General features: G+C 39.5%; 1 protein-coding gene across 1 annotated transcript; it reads left to right on the top strand.

Annotated features, from left to right (window-relative positions):
• The first annotated feature begins 4,665 nt into the window (after positions 1 to 4,665).
• Positions 4,666 to 10,414, top strand: polr1f (RNA polymerase I subunit F). The gene is made up of 4 exons (XM_011480818.4): positions 4,666 to 5,015; positions 7,593 to 7,734; positions 7,849 to 8,057; positions 9,402 to 10,414. The coding sequence occupies exons 1-4, from the start codon at positions 4,720 to 4,722 to the stop codon at positions 9,868 to 9,870; spliced, it is 1,116 nt and encodes a 371-aa protein (XP_011479120.1). The 5' UTR covers positions 4,666 to 4,719; the 3' UTR covers positions 9,871 to 10,414.
• The last annotated feature ends 1,656 nt before the right edge of the window (positions 10,415 to 12,070 follow it).

The following is a 12,070-nucleotide window of genomic DNA, read 5'->3' as shown; positions in this document are numbered from 1 at the left end:
GGACATCATCACTTCAGTTTTTTTTTAATTCAAACTTAAAAAAATCTTGGGGCCATCCAATCTTTGATGTCTGGTAAACAAGACAGTAGTGGTGTAATAGAACTATCATCAGTGCAGCAATGAAATGAAACTGGGTTTTGTGGTCCTACAATAGAGCCCTGTGGAACTCCAATCAACATATTGGAGCTTTTAAAGAATAGAATCTGGACATGCTCACACTCAGAAACAGTCCTGTCATCCAAATAAGATGAAAGCCAGTCGAGAGGCACCTGGCTGCAGACAAGATGGCGCCTGACATTATTGGCCGGAAGCGGAAATTATACAATTTATGCTAATCCTAATCCTGACCCTAACCATGATCCAAAAGTGTTGAGAATTTTAGAAAAACTTTGATTAAAACAGGAAAAAAAACCTAACTGTTATGGTCGCCTGTTGGAATAAAGACTTTTTTGAGCGATGTGGGGGGACTTCCAGTTCCGGTTAAGGACCTCTGGTTCTGGATGTTGATGTGTGCAACCAGGTCCTCTTGGGCGATCCTGCCAAAAGAGGGAAATTTCCATCCCAAGTGTAAAATTGCATATTAACCCTTGTGCTATCTTAGATGACCCCCCCCCCACCCTTGCATTGACGTGTTCTCCCTACCATGACAAAGGTGGATAAAGGTGGAAAGATTTCAAGTAATCCATGGACACCAGTGAAGATCACAAATCATTGAAGAAAAAAGGTTCAGTGCACTGTCTAGTGGGTCTAGATGACCCAACTCCCAATGGTAAAGTGCCTTGGATAGCACAACGGTTACACATTTAAACTCAATAACAACATAATTCCAAAAGCCAAAATTCATGTCTGGGACTTTGGCCGCTGGCGCACCCCCCACCCCCCCCCCCCCCCCCCCCCCACCCCCACCCCCACCCCCTTCAACTGCCACCTGAACCACACAGCCCTTTTTGAGCTCTCCTACATGTGCTGGGCCCGCTGAACAGAGATCCCACGTTTTCTCTTTGGGGTGGACAAAACCACCAGACGCTCACCTGCGAGCCCCAATACCAATTATTACCTCCAAATGCTAATAAAAAAAATGCTCATTTGTGCTCACAAATTGCCAACTTATGCACACAAAATGCAAATAAATTGGTAACTTGTGCCCAAAAAAATGCTAATTTGGGCACATAAATTAGTATTTTTGTGTGCACAAAATTCGAATTGTAGCCACAAAATGCTAATTTGCGTGCACAAAATAACCTTTTTTTTGACCATTGACTGCATTGACTGCAGTGACTCAAAATTCTATTTACACATATAAATTGAAAATTTTTAAAAAATATCAAAATATTTAGGTTAAAATACACATTTCAGTGGTGTCCCCATGGTTTCACTAATTGCTGTTCTCTAAACACAATCCAAACACAATCTAAACATTTCTGCAAGTGGACGCATCAGAATGGAGCAGAGCACGAAGCTTGCGACCCGACTGAAAGGTGCTACTGATCCATCATGATTTAAATAACGAAATACTCAGAATCACATGTAAAATCTTAAATTATTTCAACATCTCCTCTATTCTTAGAAAAATTCTGCGAGAAGATGTTAAAAACCCAATTTTCATCTGAGTGGGTCTTTAAATTGAATTATATATTAAATTATCTCCACATTTTCTCTAAGCCAATATCCTTTTGTTCCTCAAACAACAGCGATTTTTTTACCCTTTTAATTCATATACAGTAATTTTTTTATTTTTAACGATTGCTCTTGGTTCCTTTCACAAACTAAAAATCTCCCTGATGAGCTCACATCCTGTAACTGCAGAGCAGGACTTGAGACCGACTCCCCGTTGGACCGCAGCTGAACACAATGAGGTTTTTGGCTCCGTTCAGAGGTCCGTCACTCATAGGATATTTAACTGGAGGAGCAAATCTCTTATATTGCTCCTGTCAAACGTTTCAGAAGTGCTTCCGGAAGCAAAAGGAGAAAGAGAGATAAGCAGCAAAAATGTAGCCTGCATGCTCACAGACATAGCAGTGGCTGATTGCCTTGACAGCATCGTGCTGCTCAATACTTAATTGTGAAGTTTGCAAAAAGCTCTGAGCACTAGGCTATGTGTGTGTGTGTGTGTGTGTGTGTGTGTGTGTGTGTGTGTGTGTGTGTGTGTGTGTGTGTGTGTGTGTGTGTGTGTGTGTGTGTGTGTGTGTGTGTGTGTGTGTGTGTGTGTGTGCATTCATCAGTGTAAGTCCCCCAGCATTTAAAGCTGTGGGGTCTATTTCTGACTAAGAACCCGCGTCTCTATTTATCACCTTGACAGCACACAGAAGTGGGGCCATGCCCCACCCAAAAACAAAATCAAAACACCACATCTGCAGGGAGAAATGCTGAATCATGTGACCTCCTGTGACACAACACCTAGAACAGGGGCCTAAAACTAGGAAAAAAAATAATAATATTGATAGAATTACTTCAAATTGAACATTATACAGCCCAATATTAAGTAATTTTTTGCTAGTTCAAAGCAAATGGTTTGAATTTTTTGAGTTTTTCTGTACCTAATTGTAGTTCATCTTAACTTACAGTGGTAAAAAAAAACTGGTTCATTTAGTGGAAACGACTCATTTTAGAGCAAATGGGGGGAAAAAATGAGAACAAGATTTTAGTAAAAGTTGGCCCATCTTAATACATCAAATGTAAAATAAGCAATTAATCTTAGAACATAAATCTAAATTTTAAAATCTAAATAAAATGCATTCGAATGTCAATCTGAGTTTCTTTTGTCTTAAAGCAAGTTTTTCTGCTGTCGAGCGTATGGAGCAAAAGGATTTTGACTCGCTTTCATAATACCTTCCTCATTTCTAAATCTTATCTCCTAATGAGACAAACATTTTCCTCTGTACTGATTTTAAGATTAACCTAGAAGGGTGAAGAGCAAAGAGAAGTTAAAATAATTAAAACCTGATAAAATAGCTTGACTGTCTAAAAACTAAGTTTTAAATCTCTGCAAGGATCAAATAATTTGGAGTGTACTCTTTGAGAAAACACTGCAACTAATATCCTTCTCAAAGCAGGTTAAATAAAATAGAATACAAGATGTTTTTTTGTTTTTTTATAAGTGAAATCTGTCAATAGAAACTGGTAGAATTTGTCTTGGAAAGATTTCTTAAAATAAGGCATGTTGTCCTGAATTAGTTATATTGCTTTGATAACTGGAAATATTGTGTCTTTAAAAAAGCGTGTGTTGCTTTTAAAACCCTTTCACTTCTGTAAAGTAGGTACATTGATGGGTAAACCTACAGGACATGCTACTTCTCCCCCTAAAAAATCCTACTTTAAGAGCTGTAGACTAGAATCAAACATTCTAAGATAAAGTTGTCAAGATTAAAAGAACATTATGAGTCAAAAAATAGTTTTTTTAGCGATATTACTTAAAACAAAACATTTTCTACAAAATGTTCAGGATATGTTGTCTTAAAACCAGTCATTTTACCACACGGAAAAGTTACTTGTGAAGTAGTTTTGTCTCATGTCAAGTACAAAAATATATTTTTGTACTAGTTTTTGTTTTTGCAGTGTAGATTTGCTTCTGTCTTTATGTTTCTGAAAGTACCGCATGTTTAATATAAGACAGAGTGTTCATCAGCTGCTCAAATTCACACTTTAGGTCACCCTAATGATCTTAATGTGACACTTCCACTGAGAAGAGGATCCAGAATCAATGAGAACCTTTACCAGGCTTCCATTGCATAACATTCCACAGATTACATAACAAAGGACAGAACACTATGGGAGGGCATGACCATTGGAGTCTTCCTATAGAAATAAATAACACAATATTCTCCTATATTTATACAACTGTCTTGTCATTGCCACTATTGCAGGAAGAGAAGACATCAAGATTAAGAGGGTGAAGCCCCAGAACTACAGTACAAAGTATTAGATCTGCCGAGAAGCGGCAGATCTGCAGTCTCTGCTGTCTCTGGAGTGACCAGAGACAGCAGAGGCCTTTTACTTTGAAAATGTTAAAACAGGTTAAAACAGGTCTAATCTAAAAGAAATGGTTTCATAAAACAATATATTTGAAAACAACACATCTAGAATAAAAATAAAGAGAGAAAAATGTGAATGGTTAGTATTTTGCCCAGTGCTCTCCACTCATCCCAGCTGACAGTCCTTAAATGGCCATGCAGTCCTGCACTCAGGACCACTATCCATGCAGAAAGGAAAGAGATCCATGAGCAGATTTAAAAGAACACACAATCATGCAAAATAAACAAATAGAAGTATTTTTTTATAAAGAAAAAAACACTGGTGTCTGGGCTACAGTGGTGCTAATAAAGATCTTTGGAAGCAACTTGCATGCTCGACCTCGGGAAGGGTGAAGCATGTTCATTCACTCTGTGTCTCCAAATGGCGGTGTACCTCCAGGTAATGCGCCTCCTCCCAGCACTCAGTTACCTGCCTCTAAACATCTTTCATTCTGTTTGGGAATAGTCCCACTTTGGCTTTGATGATTCCAGTCCACATTAATGAAACAAGAATGAAACATTTATTTATAAAAATAAAAAATAAAAATAAAAGACTACGTTTCTGCTCATGCTTCATATTTCATGCTGTAGTTTCACCGCCTCACCAGCAGAGGGCAACATACGCATAAATGTTAAACTTCGGTTGGTGGCAGGTCGATCCTCTTTCCGGAAACTACGACTTGTTTGTTTTCCGGTCTTCTCACGCAGCATGGAGAACCTGATCCACGCCGAACCAAAACACGTGAAAATGTCGGCTGAACCTCTTGCCGTCTCTGGCTCGATTCCGGTGGATCCAGCGTCCGCAGCTGCAGAAAAAGCTGCGGGCGGTGCTCCGTGTTTGGTCCCGTCTTACTCCGCCGCCGTGGAGCTGCTGTCAGCGCCGTACTCCTGCCTGGTGATGAACCCCCGCAGGAGGCACGTCGTCCTCCCGCCGGTCTACCTCCACAAGAAGAGAAGCGGAATCCAGGAGGAGCTGGAAGCGGAGCTCCTGAAGTTCTCCCAGAGGTACCCCGACATCCTTTAGTGGAGTCTGTGAAGATGAAGCGCGTTAAAAAAAAAGAGACTTTATCCATCCATCCAAATGAACTACAACACAATAAATATCTGTCTGTGTCCGGATCAATTTTAAGATGATTCATTAAGACGCACTCCAATGAAAATTCTTTTTCAAACATGTTCTTGTCACATTTTTCTCACGTTGGAGGACATATCTTAAGGAAAATTGGTATTAAAACGGCTTTTTTAAGTATTTTTTAATCTAATTGTTGTGAATCATCAGGAGCAGACGAAAAAACATGATGCTGAAGTTGGCTTCCGATTCGCGAGGGCACTAAAGAAACATTCAATGCATTTCTCGGGCTAAGATCACCTAAAACCGGTCCCTGTTAAAACACCGCTGGACCTGGACCCCTCAAACCTGGATTAAATTATACATTAGATAGTTAAGAATGCATTAAACGCAGGTTCTGATTTATTAAACCTTCTTCCGATTTGTAAAAATGTGAAAGAATGATTTGTATCGCATTTTACGCACAGAGTCCACCTCAGACCAGGTCCTGTTCAGAAACCGCTGTGTGAAAAGTGCAGTGGAATGTTTCTTTAGTGCTCCCGCGAATCAGAAGCTGTGAATCAGAAGCCAACTTCAGCATTGTCGAAAAAATGCTGTTGAAAAAAGCTTGTTATTTTTATTATCATTTTGGCTGAAAAGGACATTTACATTTCATGTATTCATTCCTAGAGTACCTTCCACCCCCAGCCTCGTAGACCCAAAGTGCTGTACACAGGGAAGGTAGAATACATCATATAAGTATAAAAACAGAGATTGAAACCAACATAACAAAAAGGCAGCTAGGCAGAGACAGCGGCGTGATGGTGGAGGAACAGTTTGGCTTTAAAGCTCTCCAAGAGTGTAACCTCTCTGTTAGCCGGTGGATGTTGAGTCAACGCACAATCCCTTTAGAACTTACATGTGGTTCTCACAATAGTAACACACACTGGTCAGCAGAGCACAAGAACTCGAGGGGAGAATATTTTAAAAGCAGACTAGGTAAGAAGATGCCGTACCTGCTAATGACAAAAACAAAAACAGGAATTTTCTTTTTCTTTTTAAAAAAAAAAACGATTGCATGGGCAGTCAGTTTAAGGAGACCAGGATTGGGGTAATGCGCTCAGATTTCTTTGTACCACGAATAAATCTGCCGGCTGCATTTTGAACTAGCTGCAGCCTCGCTATTGCGGGACACCGCATATAAGGAGCTGCAATAATTTAGCCTTGACTACACAGAAGATGCTACACAATTACAAAATCTAATTTGGATAAAAAAACCATAATCCTCGCCAAACGCTGCAGCTGAAAAAAGCAGGACCTGGTTACAGCCTTTATTTGGAGGTCCACTTTCAAGGTAGCATCGAGTTTCACGCCTAGGTTATAGACCACAGACTGTTGAAACGGGGCGAGCGAGAGGAGATGAAGACCGCGATCCTTTCGACCACGACGGGAAAACATAATTACTGCAGTTTTTGTTTCATTAAGCCCAAAGAAGTTAGCCGACATCCACTTGGCCGTCCAGTTGTTGCCTGAACAGTCGGGACATTTGCGCATAGCAACAAAGATTTGGCAGTCGTCTGCATAAAGATGGAAATCCACTTTATGCTTACTAACCAGCAGTAGTCACGTGAACATAGGTACCGTCTTACTCCGCCGCCGTGGAGCTGCTGTCAGCGCCAACCTCACCCTCATCCGACTTTTATGGTGCAATTGATAAATTTAAAAAAAAGTGTTTTATTTTTAAATATGATTATAAATGGGAATCCACCATTTGAACAACTTTATTAGCAGCATCCTCGTAATATTAGACCGCTGGTTGTTGAATGTTATGTATTATTATTATTGTCTGTGGGAACAACTGTCACAATAAATCCTTTTTTTTCTGTTAAATGCTGCTGTTTTTTTATTTTGAAGTCAAAGGATCGTCTTCTGTTTCCTCACTGGCTCTTCTCTGCAAAAAGAAACTTTCCAAATGTGTTTGTTTTTTGCTAACTGTGCTAGCTTCGGGGCTGCAGTTTGCGCACGCTTTAAGAAAGTATCGATGGATTTTCAACACGCAACCAAGCGACTTGAAGAATGAGTTGGATGCGGTGAAGAATCCAGTAGATTTTTAAAATAAAACTTCACCCAGAACTAAATAAAACAGAAATAATGGAGGTCCTGTTTTTTTCTCTGCGGCCCGGTACCATTTGTCCAACAAACTGGTACCGGTCTACCGCCCAGGGGTTGGGGATGCCTTTAACATACCTTAAGTTTACCTTAAAGAATCCGGTATTTAAGAGATACCTGAGAGCCCTGAATGTTGTCCAGAGAACCTGGAGAGTGCCATCCTCCAAGAGCGTTGGGCACTGGGTTAAGATGGTGGAGTATGATCCCCTCTGGGTTCTTTGGGATGGACAGTTTTAGGTACTAGGACCACACAGAACATTTTGTCTAGGTATTTACCTTCTTGTTTAGTTTATTCCAGTCAGCTGATGTTTGTTCGTCTGGCTGTGACACAACTTTTCTCAGCTATGTGTACATGTGCCTTGCAGTCTGAACGGAGTACCCCTGGCTTATGACAACATCCGGATAGTGGGCAGACATGGAGACATCTACGATGACAGCGGCTACATTCACATGGACATAGAGGCCAATTTTGTTGTATTTCAACCCAAAAAAGGGCAGAAACTCCTGGTATGTTTTTGTTTTTCTTTGGTAAAAGCTATTATATTTGCAGAGGAGCTGAAGCTTTGTTTAGAGAATAATGCAGACATACTACAGCATGAACAGATGCTCTATTTCCCGCAGGGTAAAGTAAATAAACTAGGAGTGAGCCATGTTGGCTGTCTTGTGCACGGCTGTTTCAATGCCAGCATCCCAAAACCAAATCTCGTCTCTGTGGAAACCTGGAGGGATGCGGGGCCCAAGATCGGGTCGGAGCTGGAGTTTGAGGTGACAGCTCTGGATGCGGACGCTGCTGGGGTGCTTCTGATCAGAGGACGTCTGCTCAAGACCAGGTATCAAATGTGGACGTTTTTTCTAATGACATATTTAGGCTAGAGTCGCCTCGCTAGCTTGTTGCGTGCACAGAGTTGGACGCCATATTGGATGTGTAATGGTAGCTCACTGGTGTGCTACCATTACACTAACAGCTGGAAAAACAAGGATGTGACTTTAATGTGACATGATTACTGTCAGCTTATAAAGGAGAACTTGTAGAAAGCATTCTAGGAATATCTGAGTGAGTTTTCTCTGACTAGTGAACATTTAGGCTGATCTTGTAGTCTATCCAAACTCAATGGTAGCACTAGACTTGGCACTATTTCCATGTTTTCTGGCAGGACCACCAATCTTTTTTTGTTATTTTGGATAATGACCCGTGGAATTGAAGCATATTACTAAGCAGTCCTTAGAAACTGTTCAAACAATCACGTGGATTTGTGTTTCCAGTCGTGTCCCGACAAAATATAGGCTGATGTTATTCCCACATATTTACGTGCAGCCAAGATGCAGATTGCGGCATTTCCCGCATGGATTTTATGTTCATGAAACAAGGCTAATGTTGTTAGCACGTGTTAGCCCTCGCCTAACCCTTCTTCCAGCTCCGTTCTTCCACAAACAAAATTACTGACCACACGGATTAACATTAAAACAAGCAGGCACTTCATAATATTCATAACATTAATAAAACGACGTTTGGAAGATCGTCTGGTATATTACAGAGCTGCTTCTTGAATGTATATGGCAGCAAGGTTTGTTTACTGTGGGACTCATTTCCTCTTCTGGTATTTTCAACACTACTGCGCATGCCCACATGATTTATTCCGACCGAAAGTGTGACCATGTGAACGTTTGTTATATTCGGAAAAAGGTTTTTCTGTGCCCATGTGCACGGTTGGATTTCAATCCGACCATTGATCCGATCAAGATATTTTGCGCATGTAACGGCGGCTAGTGTCTAACAGCAGCGCCGTCTCCAAATCTACACTTTTTATTCAACTTTCTGCTGCTGCTATAAGTCCAGCAGGTTTATCCTCCAGTTCTTTAAAGGAAACATGGACAGAGGGGATTGATTGACCATGTTTCCAGCCAATCAGGATGCAAAACACAGAGCACTGATAAAAAAAAAAAGCATGCAAACAGCAAGACTTCAAGAGGTGAACCATGATTCTGCGATGGACTAATATATAGCTAATGCTAAGCCTTTCAAATACTATCAATTGGAAGACTAGATGTGCTGATTTTTAGTTGCTTTTGAATGAATATTTCCCTTTTCTTGTATTTTAGTGTTCAAAAAGCAAATGTTAACATTTGAAATGTCCTCTTGATGTTACTTAGCGCTCCTCTTTTGTCTTTTTCAGGGTCCAGGAGCTGCTGGCCCTCTGTGAGATGTCAGAGTCTACTCATCCCGCTGACACAGAACCAAACCCAGAGTCAGTCCAGCAAGAGCCAGAGGAACCCCCCAAGAAGAAAAAGAAAAAAGATCAGATCAAAGAGCTGGAGACAGGAGAGGAAACAACAAGGTTACCTCAGAACCAGGTGGACTGTAGTTCAACGCCCCATCCAAATGGAACAACAGATGAGATCCAGAATGAAGAAGCTGGGGACAAAAAGAAGAAGAAGAAAAAGAAAAAAGAAAAACATCTGAAGGAAGAGGTGGAGGAAATTGAGGTATCTCCTCCTGAAGTCCACTGCAGCGACTCCAGCGGTTACCTCAGCGACAAACCGAGCAAGAAAAGAAAGCATGAAAGTGGTAGTGACGGCACGGTGGCTTTCACAGATGAAATCACGCCTACAAAATCTAAGAAGAAGAAAAAAAACGGACAGTGAGCAGTTTGCCTGAAGTAAGACTTTTCTGTGGGGAATTCAGATATATTATTAAAAAGATCAAAGTGATCATGATTTTTTTGTGCCTTAAAGATTTGACAGTTAAGAGAAGACTTCTGCTTGACGTGCTTCTTTTTGAGCTTCTGAGCTGAAGATCAAAAAACAGGAGTCGGGACAGATAAGATGCTGTCCTTCGAGTCAAATCGTGTGATTCCAAAGTCTACGAGACGATTGAGTCCACCTTATTGCAAATGTACCAACCGTCAATATAATGTAAAGTCACCAGCAGAGGGAGCCAAAGCATCCAGACTCAAGACTTCCCACATTTTTGTTCAGTTTTTTTAAATGAAATTATCTGTAATTTTTGAGATAATATGGTCCGTGTCAACAGATATGACCAATTTTTTGGGTAACTTAAGGATTTCTATTAATTTCCTGCCCCAATCAAACATTTTATGTACATGTATGAATATACCTTGCATCAAAAAAATCTTTAGAACTCTTTTTATTCCCCCAAAAATAAAACTTTCTCAATTATTTTCTCAAAGTTGTGTTTTTTCTTTGTGGGAAACTTTCCCTACAAGCAATTTAGTGCTAACAAGTGGGTGTGGACTGATAAAGTGCTGATGGACAGCACTGAAGAGGTTAGTGTTTTCTTTACCCTACCTCCACACACAAACACCCTCCCACTTTCAGGGGCAAATCTAATTTGCTTTCTACTGCTAGGTGTTGGGCAGCTTATCAAAAGCTGCTTAAATGAGGACAGATGGGGAGCTTTGACTTCTGTCACACCCCACAGTGCTTTTCTGACAAACTCGCACATCATTTTTCATTAAAGGTCTCTGATTCACCACAAAACAGAACACTGGACATTTCTAAACATTCAACTCTATCACTCTGTATAAAACTCACTAAAATAAGCTAAAACGTTGAGATGATCTGGGTTTTTACTTCATTCACCTTCGTATCTGCAATCCTGTTTTCAGGAATAACGTTTTCTTTAAAGATATTTAAACTATTTAGGTTGTGTTTTGTTAAACTCTTTTAAATTTTACCATATAAGCAAGATTTAAGAGGAAAGAGGAGAAAAACTGTTGAAAATATACATTAAAAAAAGAAAAACTATCTAAAAGGTTAAAAATCTCTAAAGAAGGTATAATTCTTTTAGAAAGTTATTTGAGCCTAACATGAATTTGTTGAAAGCTCTTTTAATGAAGAAAATGTAAAAAAAAAAAGGAAACTTGTTTAAAAAAAGACAATACATAGTCCAGAGAAATGTTAGTGATGTTTATATCACTAAATCTGATTATGAAAAATGACCACAAGTATTTCTGTTATTTTATTTTTAACTTCTTTTGCTAAATCACCAAAACGTTCTGCAAACACGGAATAATATCTAGAAATCCACACTCAACATGCATTTAGTCCAGTCCAAATTCATACCACTAGTTTTTAGGTTAAAACAATATATATATTTTTTATTCCCCAGTCTGATCTTGTCTAATTTTTCAAACATCATCACAAATAATTCTCATTTTTTCAAAGAAAACATGAATGGAGGTTTTTAAATGCAGACTGTAGGGTTAGAAAATGTGATCCTAAATTTTATATTTTGTTTTTAAATCTATATAATTTAAAATAATCTAACAAAGGTCATGTAGTTTAATTTGAGTCTTATTTCATTTATATAAATATTTGGCTCTGTTTTGCACTTTCAGCCTCCTATCTATGGTAGTGGTTTTTGTTCCATTATTTCAAGCGCAATTCTCACTGTTTTAAATGTAAAACTTTAATTTTTTGTGCTCTAAGAATTATTTGTTACTTAAAACAGAAAAACGGTCTTGAAACTCAGAAACACGGGTAATCAAAACAATTTTCACTCAGGAATAATTCTCTCTCTTCTGCGCTCAAAACAAAGCAGGGCACCGCGCTACAATTGTGCCACAACAGCCAGACAATCACAGACATGGACAGAAAGGTTGATGCTGATTGGTCAGAAGTTCTTCCAATCACGCACAAACCTGAGCCCGTCTACGAGCTGATATTTTTATGGACTGAAAACACCCGATAGTTTTCAAAATTCTTGTTTCTTATTTGAGAACATTTCGCCTTCACCATATCCCTAAATATTGATATTTACCGAAGAGGATTAGGGCCATGGACAAAGAAAAAAAAAGGGCAATAGAAAATTCTGAGAATAGAG

The sequence above is a fragment of the Oryzias latipes genome, chromosome 11, assembly GCF_053564925.1.
Source record: "Oryzias latipes strain Hd-rR chromosome 11, Olatipes_Hd-rR_3.1".
Taxonomy (NCBI): Eukaryota; Metazoa; Chordata; class Actinopteri; order Beloniformes; family Adrianichthyidae; genus Oryzias; species Oryzias latipes.
Note: the sequence above shows the minus strand (reverse complement) of the source record. Positions and strands in the feature narration are given on the sequence as shown.